This window comes from Teleopsis dalmanni, chromosome 1 (genome assembly GCF_002237135.1).
Source record: "Teleopsis dalmanni isolate 2A chromosome 1, ASM223713v2, whole genome shotgun sequence".
Taxonomy (NCBI): Eukaryota; Metazoa; Arthropoda; class Insecta; order Diptera; family Diopsidae; genus Teleopsis; species Teleopsis dalmanni.
The window spans coordinates 182,529,391-182,541,423 of record NC_051846.1 but is presented as its reverse complement, the minus strand read 5'-3'; the positions used below and the strand labels follow the sequence as shown (position 1 = coordinate 182,541,423).

Sequence of the window (12,033 nt, the reverse complement as noted above, 5' to 3'; positions counted from 1 at the left end):
TAGTCCTTTAATTCACATGACTAAAAGTTAGATTTAGAAAATTGCTCACTATTACTATATTTGATCTTTTTTTATTCGTAGATAGATTTTTTGTCACCCATGTCCTGATTACTCGTTATAAAATATCCATATTAATAAGTGATTATGATATTAATTTGTAATATTTCACAGATTTTGGAAAATTTAACTATCTTATCATATTGTTTACGGGGCTTACTTTTCAAAATGTGGTCTTCGAGTGCATGAGTCTAAGTTTTGCTCTTCCACTTTTAGAATGCGAACTAGTATTGAGTCATAATAAAAGAGGAATTTTGTGTGCAATATGCTTTATTGGGATGATAGTTTGTTCACACTTTTGGGGCTTTATGGCGGATACAATGGGTCGTAAATCTATTATGCGACCAGCATTATTTGTTGGATTTGCAATTACAACTGTTTCATCGTTTTCACCCAATTTCGAATCATTAATGGTGTTGAGATTTTTAACTGGATGTGCGTAAGTAACACACACATATATAAACTATAATAATATATATTAATAATATATTCTACAAGAAAGGTTAGCAGCACCTGCATCTATAGCTTATTCCTATCTAGGAGAGTTCCATGATCAAAAATATCGTAATCGTGCAATACTATCAGCTTCATTCATCACTGCATTTCTTGTGATATTTTTTCCGATCTACGCTTGGGCCTTCATCAATATGAAATGGAAAATGTATATACCGATTTTAAATATTATGTATAAACCTTGGCGTTTATATATAATGGTATGCGGTTTCACAGGCTTAATGTGCGGTATTGGATTAACTTTTTTACCCGAAAGTCCCAAATATCTTTTAGCTAAGGGAAAACCAGAAAACGCTATTGAAGTTTTAAAATATATGCATCATGTAAATACGAAACATTTTAAAGCTTTGAGTAAAGTTGAGTTTAAGGTGAGCAAAGATACTCTTTCTATAAGTCTTTATTCTTTAAATTATTCAAAATCTATAGATAGGAAAATTATTATCAGAGGATTACGTGATGCCTAACAAATCTTTGGATGGAAAAAATTTCGTTATTCGTTTTTTAATCTCGATGTGGCAGCAGACCTCATTGCTTTTTATGCGAGAACACTTACGAAAAACATTTATTTGTTGTTTACTTCAGTTTGTTATATTTTTTACGGCGTACGGAATTTTAATGTGGTTTCCTTATATATTAAACACCATAACCCAGTACAAAAAACATCACTCAGAGCCTAAAACATTATGTGAAATTTTAAGTTATAGGCCTCACTCCAACTCTAGTTTTACAGAGGTAATCCTATAGATATTTTCAACAAAGATTTGTATGGACCAATTTCCACAAACCATTAAAGCTTTGATAATCAATATAAGAGTTTTATTATCGATCATTTCAGATACATACTTCTGTCTGCATTCAACATCTGGAGATATCCACTTTTCATCACAGCATTGCATTAGAAACAATAGCCGCCATATTGCTTTTAATAAACAGTTATGCGATTGGAAAACTTGGAAGTAAAACAATACTATGTAAGTTCTTTCAGAGGGAAAAGGGTTTAACTAGATAAAAACTTTATAAATTAAATTAAATTTTTTTTTTTTATTAAGTTTTGATCTTAGTTGTGAGTGGTACAAGTGGATTACTTGCCTTTCTGATAAAAGTTCCCATAATAGCGATTTATGCATTTGCATTAGAGTTATGTTGCTCTCTAGCGGTATCTGTAGTAAATGCAATTATTGTTGATATATATCCAACAAGTATAAGGTAAGTTCAAATATATTTCTATATATTTTATTATATTAACTGTTTAATAAATATAGAACAATAGCGATAAGTATTGCAATGATGATGGGTCGTATAAGTAGCATAAGCGCAAGTTATATATTTGGATTATTATATAGCACCAGCTGTAATCTTATCTTATTGTCTTCAGCAGCCGCCTTAATATTTGCTGGATTCTTAAGCTTATTTTTACCACAATCAATTGTAGTACAGAAGAGTCCAAAAAATTTGATTAATTAGTATTCAAATTAAAAAATAAAAAAAAATAATTTTTAGTATAGAATTCTTGTGATAGAACAATAATAATTTTTTTAATTATTTATTTAAATATATAACAATTCTTATTAATAATAAATAGTATTCAAACAAAAATTCAAATTTAAATTTATTATTTAATTTAAAAAAAAAGAAGTACATAGACGGCTGCCAATGGGTGTGTTAGAGAGAATGTGCCGTTGAACTTAGCTTTAAAAGAACTAGGGATGAATTTTAATTTATTATTGATTTATTAATAGTTTAATAAGTTATAATGTATATAATGATAAAGTTATAATGTATATAATGTGATTATTAAATAAATGTATGCAGTATATTAGGCGTGTAAATTAATTTCTGGATCTCAACGACTTCCGAGTTGAACACCTTATTTATTGTGAGCTATCAAACATATTCAGCGTCATTTCTTTACTCTGTAATTTATTAATATATGTATACGTATATAATATTTTGAAAGTATAGAGTTATTTAAGATAAATATCACAACTTTTAGTACATTATTTCGCAACAATTTAGTACTATGTCGTTTGTTTGAAGAAATTTACGTTAAGCATTCTTGATCTAAAAGTATTTGCGAAGGGTATTTTTAATATTTCAAAAACAATGTATACAATATAAAGGAACCCCAAACAATTAATTCGTTAAATGAAAAACCTTGAATAGATCAAATTGGAATAGCTATTAAAGAAAGGAATATCTGAAGGAATATAATACATTGTAGCATGAACCGCTTCTTAATTTCATCACAATTATGGCTTTTATATATTTAAATAAATATATAATATACAAACAAAAAAATAATTAAAAGCAACTAATTACAAAATAACCATAAAGCAATTTAATTTTACCAATATTAAGTCAAATTTACTTATAAGGTGGTCAATTAAACTAATTCGATGACATACTGATTTTAATGAGACCCATAAATACGATGGCCATTTTTATTATTAAGTTTTGTTGCACAAGGCTGGCACTCCTAGCTCTAAGCCGTAACTTAATAATGGCCGTTAAAGGTAAAAATCTCAAACATTTAGTGCACAAATATTATCCATTTGTTAAGGGACGACTCCCCCATTGACAGCTTTATAAAGTTAGTTAGAATAGAAGCCTATAAGATTCCGAATTTTCTCCTAGCCAATGGCGGGCATTAATAATTGGTTGAGTATAGCTTGGTTCACACACCCGACAAAAGTTGTTGAAAGGTAGACCTAATCTTATTACCCAATTGTAAGTATTAACACTTGGTTGAGTATAGCTTCGTCCACATTCGTGTGCTCACACGCACGACAAAAATTGTTGAAAGGTAGACCTGGTCTTATTGCATGCCTTTCTAATACGTAGTGACCCTTCAGCACCAATACCGTAGTATTGCGTTAGTTTCGAATTAGCTGAAGCAGCTGACATACGAATTTTGTTCTACTTGAACCAGACTTACCAAGTGCTTCACAGTTGGATGAATTTCTGCCTTTACTGTTTCAAGATTCGTCGAAACCTGAAGTTGAAATTATATATCATCGGTTGTTTTAGAATACTTCTAAGAATTTTACTTTAAATAAATAGTTAATTCATTTGGTTCACAAAAATATAGATAGATAACTACATAAACGATGGGGACTGAGGCCATCAATTAAGTAGAGTGTAAGCATAAATCTTTCTTGTACTGAAGCAGATCCTAACTGAATGGAAAGTATTTTGCTGCTAAATGAAGGCCATAATCTCTTTAGTTGAGGAGTTTCCATGCAAAAATGTGATTATAAAAATAAATTCGTCTTTATTGAACTAATAATAGATACACAATCCGTACGTATTCTTTAGGTTACTTTCCATCAAATATTACACAGCTGTGTTATCAATTCTGAAAATACTTTTGATTATATTTATACTATAATTTTTTAATTCTTTTTTTATTATTTTTCTACTAAACTTCTGTTTGTATTAGACTTTTTTTATTATTTTTCTACTAAACTTCTGTTTGTATTAGACTTTGTAAAGAAAAATATTATTAAAATATTTGCTTAGTATATTTGTATCATTAGACGGTGTATTAAATGTTAAGATAAAATTATATATTATATCTGATATATTATTAAAACAAAGTATAGTCGGCCATACATACATATGTTCTATACATTTATCTGAATTTAATAATATAAATCCAGAAGATTCGAAATACAAATCTAAAATGGATCATTATGTACGATCATATAATAAACACTATGATGAAATGTGTTTATTTGACTACATATCATATTAGAATTACTCAAGTAGTTTAGATAAAAACTAGTTCATTTTGATATTAGAGTCTAATCTTTTTTTCTAAACAACATCTTCAACTTTACAGAGAAAACTTACAAGTTTACTTCTGTTTAGATACAAAAATGATTTTAACTCTCGTGGATGTTCGTATACGATTGCTAAAAAACGCGATTTACTATAACTCGCTATGAGTACAGCAAAATTTTATTTTGTTGTCTGTTCCAACTAATAAAAAAGCAATATTTTATTATTAAACTTATCATAATTACTGAAATAAAAATTAAGAAATGGATTAGCAACCAAAATATTTCGTCACAAAGATACTTTCTCCATATCATCAGACATAAAAGCATTTTTCACCAGTCCTCAAACGTTTTTCGAGATGCACAAAAGTGCACTAGTTGCGGTTTTCTATAATCTTACGATTAGATACTCTGCTTACTGGCCATAGTTATTTTTTTGGTTTGAAAACATGGCTAGAAGTGTAAATGGAGTTGTTGTACCAACAATTGAAGAAGCACTTGCCCAAACACGTAAGTAATAATATCAATAATATTTGCCATATTCAATATTTTAATATTTTAATAATCACATATACACATATTGACAGATTTTGGCAAATTCAACTATTTGCTGATATTATTTTCGGGATTCGTGCTCAAATCTGTGGTTTTTGAAAGTGTAGCCATCAGTTTTGCTTTGCCTATTTTGGAATGTGATTTGAGTTTAAACTATCAACAGCAAGGTATAATTGGAGCAGTGGCCTTTATAGGAATTATAGTAAGCTCTCATTTTTGGGGCTTTTTAGCTGACACGACAGGTCGGAAACGTATTATGTTGCCAGCATTATTTCTGGGATTTTTAGTTACAGTTCTATCAAGTTTTTCACCAAATTTTGAATCTCTGGTCGTACTTAGATTTATCAATGGATTTTTGTAAGTAGTATTTAATCCTGTTTTATATATTTTTGTTTTATGTTTAAGATATTTAGAATTTCATCTGGTTCAGCAACCATATATGCATACTTAGGTGAATTTCACTGCCAAAAATATAGAAATCGCGCTATTCTATCAGCGGCTATGATAAGTGCAACTTGTGCTATATTCTTTCCAATATATGCTTGGATATTTATTAACCAGAACTGGGAGTTCTATGTACCACTGCTCGAATTTAAATACAAGCCATGGAGATTATTTATGCTTATATGCGGCTTACCAGGTTTAGCATGTGGTGTGGCTTTATGCTTTCTACCTGAAAGTCCAAAATATCTTTTGACAATAGGACGAACAAATGAAGCTGTGGAGGTACTAAAAAGAATACACCGAGTTAATACTAAAGGAAATAAGAAGTTACATGGTGATGAATTTAGTGTATGTTAACTGATGACAAGTATTTAATTTATTAAAATTGTATTTTAATTTTTCTAATTTTCAGGTTAAAGCAATACAACCAGACCTGGAAGCGATGAGCAAAAAGAAAACTAGTACATCAAATAAGAATCTGGTATATAACATATTTCATTCAATGTGGCATCAAACGGCTCCACTTTTTATGCGAGAGCATTTACGGAAAACCGTTATTTGTAGTGTTTTGCAATATGTTCTATATTTCTCAGCTCACGGTGTTTATATGTGGTTCCCTTATATACTAAATAGTATATCACAATATACTAAGGAATATACAAATCCTCGAACAATTTGTGAAATCGTAAATTTTTCAAATCATACCACTAAAGAAAATGATGTAAGTACTATATGATTTATGCGTAAACTATTTTGACAAACCTTAAATATATTATATATATTTATATATTATTAAAAAAAATTGAAGAATGGTTACCATGCATAGGTTTCGAAATTTAAAAAATGTATTCAACTGTCGTAAAACTTGTCTTATTATCATTGGAGTTCTATACTGTTTTAAAATTTTTTTTTAAAACTTAACAAAGAAAATATTCGAGATCCGTTGTCTCTGTTCTTTCGACTTTGCTTTTCTTTCCGCAGCTTTTGAACCGTCAGGTTCTTTGGTTCTCCTTAACCAAAGATCTTATGACCGTTCTAGTCCTGATGGAAAATTAGTAGTAGCAATTTCATAACACCATTCGTTAAAGTAGTCAGAGGCAAACAGATATGTTTATTCACAAACGGCAGATATAAAAACAGAGCATGTACATTAGCCTAGACAGGTGGCAAGAAAACATGATTAATATCAATGATCAATAAAAGAATTCAGAAGGCAGAAATGATGAAAAAATAGTCTTAAATTTGAATTGCAGAAAATGGGAGTAATATTTTGGAATAATTTTCAAAAACTGTGTGTCCAATAAAAGGGAATCGTTAATAATGCAAACGCTGTTTGCATTAGCTATTCGTAATGTCAAGAAAAAATATTTATTGTAAAACCTTCGTATTGTTATACCCCATAACGGAAGATTTAGGTCATAGTAAATTGCTTCAGATTGACAAATTATTATTATACTTATACCCTCAGAGGTTCTTTAATCGCTGAAGATGTGACAGTTTTTATGGATTACCATTTACAATTTACGAATTCATTCAAACTTATTTATTTATTTATCAAATTCAAAAAAATTCGCATTACATTAAAACAATATTATAACTTGTAAATTGTTTTCGCATGTTTTTCTTCAGTGTAATATTTCCACGTTTAACCAGGACTATTAAGGCAAATTGTCTTAAGAGTTTTTCCTGAAATAGTTGTTTTAAACTGCTCAGGCAATGCCAATTCAACATAGTCTCCACTGGGTTCAGGAAGTACAACATTCATCGCAGACGATTGAGAGCTTACAATTTCCACACTTAGTGAGTCTTTACTCAAATACATTTGGCAACCATTGGTTTTATCAATCAAAATCGTAGATACGAAGCCCAAGGTCTGCATTTGGATGCTCTGGCAATTTACAAATTCAATTGAAGATACTACAGAATCGAAAAGCAGAGCGCATTTCTTGCATGAATCCATAACAATGCTATTTACTTTGCCTTTAACGATAAGAGTAGAATCTTCACATTTAAACATATAAATAACATTATTAATTTCAGTATTTTCAATCAACAAGTCAGCGTTTTTCTTCTGATGTTCAATAATCCATTTTTTACCATCGCGCTTAAATATAGGCTCCTTTACAGTAGCTAATGCACTTGCACCTTCAGTTACCAAACAAAGATTTGGTCCAGTACGCAATGTTGAATTTTTATGCGTTTCCATATTGTCGGTCACTTTTTCCACATTTTTAGTGTTATCCTCTCCTTGATTAATTTCTACATTCTTACTACGATTAAGCGACATGGTCACTAAAGCTGGTATAATATCTTTGCCTAACCAAAAAGGTATGATATTGTTTGATGCGAGCTTAGAGTAGACCCAATGTTTTAATCCACACCTACTTTATTTCGGATATTGTTTATATAAAGAAATTATTTCATTTAATATAAAATTTATAGAAAACAGTATGTCTGCTCAGTTTTTCTATTATTCAAAAATATGCATATTAAAGTTTATATTTTGTTTTTTAGAATGGATGTACAACACAGTTAGAGATTTCCACTTATCAACATACCATTATGTTAGAGGTTATTTATGTCGTACTGCTTTTAATAGTCAGCTATACTATTGGAAGATTTGGACGGAAAATAATTTTGTGTAAGTTAAAGTATTTCACCAATCGATATATAACAAAATATGTATTATCTGTAAACTATTTGTTTAAAAGTTTTATCATCTCCGTTTCTGTCATTGCTGAAGTTTTCACATCTTTGGTGTGAAGCCTTAAGCCAGCTTCAGATTTCCATTTTAACCCAAATTAGCTGAGACACCAACAATCCAATACATTCTTAAACGACCCTTGTGTCGTGTTTAGGAGTTTGTAGTTCAGTTGCGCCTACTGGACTCGGTTTTCTTCAAATAATTTAGCAAACTCACGGTACTACCACCATTACATAGCCTGAGTAAATTGTCGCTATCAAGTTGATAGAAGTTTCAATGCCTCTAATTTTTAATATATAGGATTATAAATTATTAAATAATTGATGGGTTTTGTTTCGTAAACTCTAAGGTATTGTTCGTTTACACAATGCCTGGTTGTACTCCTGTTTCATGGCCGTAATTTACTGTCAGTCTAATATTTTGTTTATACTTGATATAAATATCAAGTATATGTGTTTACACTACAACAATTATATCAAAAAATAGATAAATGGATAAAGAGAAAGGAAATGACGTATTTCACTAGAAAATATAATAATTAATCTATAACAGCTTTAATAATCCAAAATCAAAATAAATGATATTAAATCATTAAAAATTAATTGATAAGTATTATTATATTAATAGCATCACTTTTTCAACAAAAGATCCGTTACAAAAGTTCGGCTCTTTAACATCCTATATCTCGGCAATTATATAAAATGGAGCCCACATATTATAATTCTTGTTTCTTAGACCAAGGAATCTCTTCTTAAGGTTAAAGCTTGTTGGTATGAAACACCATTTACACCCCGAGTTGAGAGCAACTATATATTTAATGCAATAACTTTTCGGTCATGTACATTGTGTTAAAGTAAATATAGTAAATAGTGAAGAATATTGCTTTTTGACATGAAACTGAAATGCGATTCAGTAATCTTATGTCCTTTTGCAACAGGTATTTTAATTTATTATAATAATTGAGTTAAATCAAATATTTCCAGTCCTAATATTACTTATATGTGGTGTTTGTGGAGTTCTGGGATTTGTTGCCAAAATTCCATTACTGGCTATTTATTTATTCGTTATTCAACTTTGCTGTGGTCTAGGCGTAACTGTTGTCAATGCTATTGTAGTGGACATTTACCCAACAAACTTAAGGTAAGTAAATTAAATAAGTAATATAGAACTACACAATACTATTAAAATTCGAAATTGGAACGAAGGACAAACGTAATTATTTGTTTATTTTATTTTACTTTACAGAGCCATGGCAGTGTGCATATCAATGATGATAGGTCGTATCGGCAGTGTTAGTGGCACTAATGCAATTGGTATACTTGTCGAAACACATTGCAATACAACATTAATAAGTTCAGCCGCTGCACTCATTTTGGCCGGATTCCTGAGTCTTTTGCTGCCCCATCCAAAAATGCAAATAAAAAGTTCCATAGAAGCTTAAAAATATTATAAACAATTTTATTCGCAGCGTTTAAAAATTTTTGTTATTCTCACATTTTGTAATTGTTATTCAAGTAATTTCAATAATTTCAATAATTTACGATTGCCAAGCATTAGTATAGGAGTTTTTATTCATTTAAGTAACGTAATTTTAACTACAACTGGCCGCAATTCTCAATTACCACCTTCTTTGTAGTTTGACCAGATTTAGAACCCAGATTCTCAATTTTTCTCACTGCTTCCATACCATCAATCACTTTACCGAACACAACATGACGTCCATCCAACCAGGATGTCTTTACAGTGGTTATAAAGAATTGTGAACCATTAGTGTTTGGTCCTGCATTAGCCATAGAAAGCATACCAGCGTCAGAATGTTTAATAGTAAAGTTCTCATCGTCAAACTTATTGCCGTATATTGATTTTCCTCCCGTTCCATTATTTGCAGTGAAATCACCACCTTGACACATAAAATTTGGTATAACACGATGGAATGTTGAACCTTTATAACCGAAACCCTTTTCTCCAGTACATAATGCACGAAAATTTTCAGATGTTTTGGGTACAATATCAGTACGGAGCTGTAATAAAATATAACACCGATATATAATAATTTATATTATATGTATAATAACAACAATTGAGATTTCAATAAAATTTAATTTATTTTTAAGCATAAATTTTCTTCTTTACTCTAACATAATGAATTTGTATTTATTTTATTTCTCCGCAATCTTCAATAACAATCTTTTTCATAGGACTTCCTGCTGCACAACCATAAGATTCCATAGACTTTACTACTTCCATACCTTGGATCACTTGTCCAAAAACAACATGCTGCCCATCCAACCAAGGCGTTTTAACGGTACAAATGAAAAACTGCGAACCATTTGTATTGGGACCAGCATTAGCCATAGAAAGTATGCCTGGTGTAGTATGTTTTAATTTGAAATTCTCATCTTTGAAGGTGGTACCGTAAATAGATTTACCACCTGTACCATTATTTTTGGTAAAATCACCGCCCTGACACATAAAATTGGGTATAACACGATGAAAAGTGCAACCCTTATACCCATATCCTTTTTTACCTGTACAGAGAACACGAAAATTTTCGACTGTCTTTGGTACAACATCCTTGCGTAACTGTAAAAGAAAAATTATAAAGTGTGCTAACCAATCATATATCCTTTCAAGATGTCATGATGTCATGAGTGGTGGAATGGCTGTGCACATAAGTCATGAACTACACGTATTAGCGATGTAACTAAGAACTAAATAAATTAAAAGAGTACTTTAATTTTTTTATTTTATTGCGTTTAACTTTAATTAATTTGGTTATATGAATAAAGCAGCGAGCATACAAATTTAAATTTAAATTTTTAATAAGTGTTAATTTGTATGCACATAAATTGAAAGCGTTTGTTTATTTAACTTCGCCACAATCAGAGATGACAACCTTCCTTTTGGTGTTGCCAGAATCTGATCCCATTCCTTCAATTTTCTTAACAATCTCCATGCCTTGAACAACCTTTCCGAAGACAACATGCTTATCGTTCAACCATTCACATTTATCAGTGCAAATAAAGAATTGAGAACCATTGGTATTTGGACCAGCATTAGCCATTGAAAGAATACCAGGACCAGTGTGCTTCAAATCAAAGTTTTCATCTTTGAAGGTATTACCATAAATGGACTTGCCACCAGTGCCATTGTGGTTAGTAAAATCACCACCTTGACACATGAAATTTGGTATAACGCGATGGAAACAGGAACCCTTGTAACCGAAACCCTTCTCACCAGTGCATAGGGTACGGAAATTTTCACAAGTCTTAGGTACCACATCGGCACGTAACTGTAACGTTAATAAGATATTGTTAGAAATATATAAAGGAGAATAAAATATAGAAGTACATATACACAATAATGCATATTATACAACTGCTAATAAGAACATTGATAGATATATGGTTTTTAAATACAATATAAGCCAAAGAGAGAATTTTCATTCATATCTAAATATATTTCAAGAACGTTCTGCTACAGTTATATTGTGTTCCTGTAGAGAAAATTTTCAGATACTTGTGTTTGTTTAAGTGAATGTTTGGAAGTCTATCTTTGTTATGGAATATGAAGTGAACTACTTAAGATTCGTGTTCTGAGGCTAACAGATTTCTGTTGAAATGTCTTCGAAGTGTTCACGAGTGATAATTATAAAAAAAATTTAAAAAATTGTTTTAAAGATAAAAACGATTTTTCAAAGATATATCAACTTAGAAAACACATGCAGAAATGCCTTTAAGTAAGCGAACATAAATATATAACAATTTAAATTTACTAGTTAAAAATAAGTATAAATGTTTTTTATTGCGATTCCTTCAATGCAATTTCCGAACTCAGCCATTTACTAAGAGAACCCTGAAAAAATTCAAGTGATATAATCATGTAACCAAGTGATACATTAAAAACTTCACACTGGAAATAAATAACCTCACTAAATTGATATCATATAAATTTCAGAAAAAACCTCAGCAATCCACACAC

The 12,033-nt window shown here is 30.3% G+C and overlaps 5 protein-coding genes across 5 annotated transcripts; 2 read left to right on the top strand and 3 right to left on the bottom strand.

Annotated features, from left to right (window-relative positions):
- The first annotated feature begins 365 nt into the window (after window positions 1-365).
- LOC119666860 (synaptic vesicle glycoprotein 2B-like) lies at window positions 366-2,034 on the top strand. Its single transcript, XM_038076139.1, has 6 exons — window positions 366-496; window positions 560-938; window positions 997-1,302; window positions 1,406-1,541; window positions 1,620-1,776; window positions 1,833-2,034. Exons 1-6 carry the CDS (start codon window positions 366-368, stop codon window positions 2,032-2,034), a joined length of 1,311 nt encoding a protein of 436 aa, XP_037932067.1.
- Window positions 2,035-4,632: 2,598 nt separating this feature from the next.
- On the top strand, window positions 4,633-9,518 carry LOC119670607 (synaptic vesicle glycoprotein 2B-like). Its single transcript, XM_038080935.1, has 7 exons — window positions 4,633-4,859; window positions 4,937-5,261; window positions 5,318-5,696; window positions 5,761-6,069; window positions 7,863-7,989; window positions 9,036-9,192; window positions 9,298-9,518. Exons 1-7 carry the CDS (start codon window positions 4,799-4,801, stop codon window positions 9,491-9,493), a joined length of 1,554 nt encoding a protein of 517 aa, XP_037936863.1. The 5' UTR covers window positions 4,633-4,798; the 3' UTR covers window positions 9,494-9,518.
- A 116-nt stretch (window positions 9,519-9,634) lies between these two features.
- On the bottom strand, window positions 9,635-10,122 carry LOC119670609 (peptidyl-prolyl cis-trans isomerase-like). Its single transcript, XM_038080937.1, has one exon. It carries the CDS (start codon window positions 9,960-9,962, stop codon window positions 9,648-9,650), a length of 315 nt encoding a protein of 104 aa, XP_037936865.1. The 5' UTR covers window positions 9,963-10,122; the 3' UTR covers window positions 9,635-9,647.
- Window positions 10,123-10,161: 39 nt separating this feature from the next.
- On the bottom strand, window positions 10,162-10,718 carry LOC119670608 (peptidyl-prolyl cis-trans isomerase CYP19-3-like). Its single transcript, XM_038080936.1, has one exon. It carries the CDS (start codon window positions 10,522-10,524, stop codon window positions 10,207-10,209), a length of 318 nt encoding a protein of 105 aa, XP_037936864.1. The 5' UTR covers window positions 10,525-10,718; the 3' UTR covers window positions 10,162-10,206.
- Window positions 10,719-10,784: 66 nt separating this feature from the next.
- Window positions 10,785-11,422, bottom strand: LOC119666859 (peptidyl-prolyl cis-trans isomerase-like; the record flags this gene model as incomplete). Its single annotated transcript, XM_038076138.1, has 1 exon — window positions 10,785-11,422. A coding segment is annotated over one exon (507 nt), but the record flags the coding sequence as incomplete, so codon positions are not given.
- Between the last annotated feature and the right edge of the window lie 611 nt (window positions 11,423-12,033).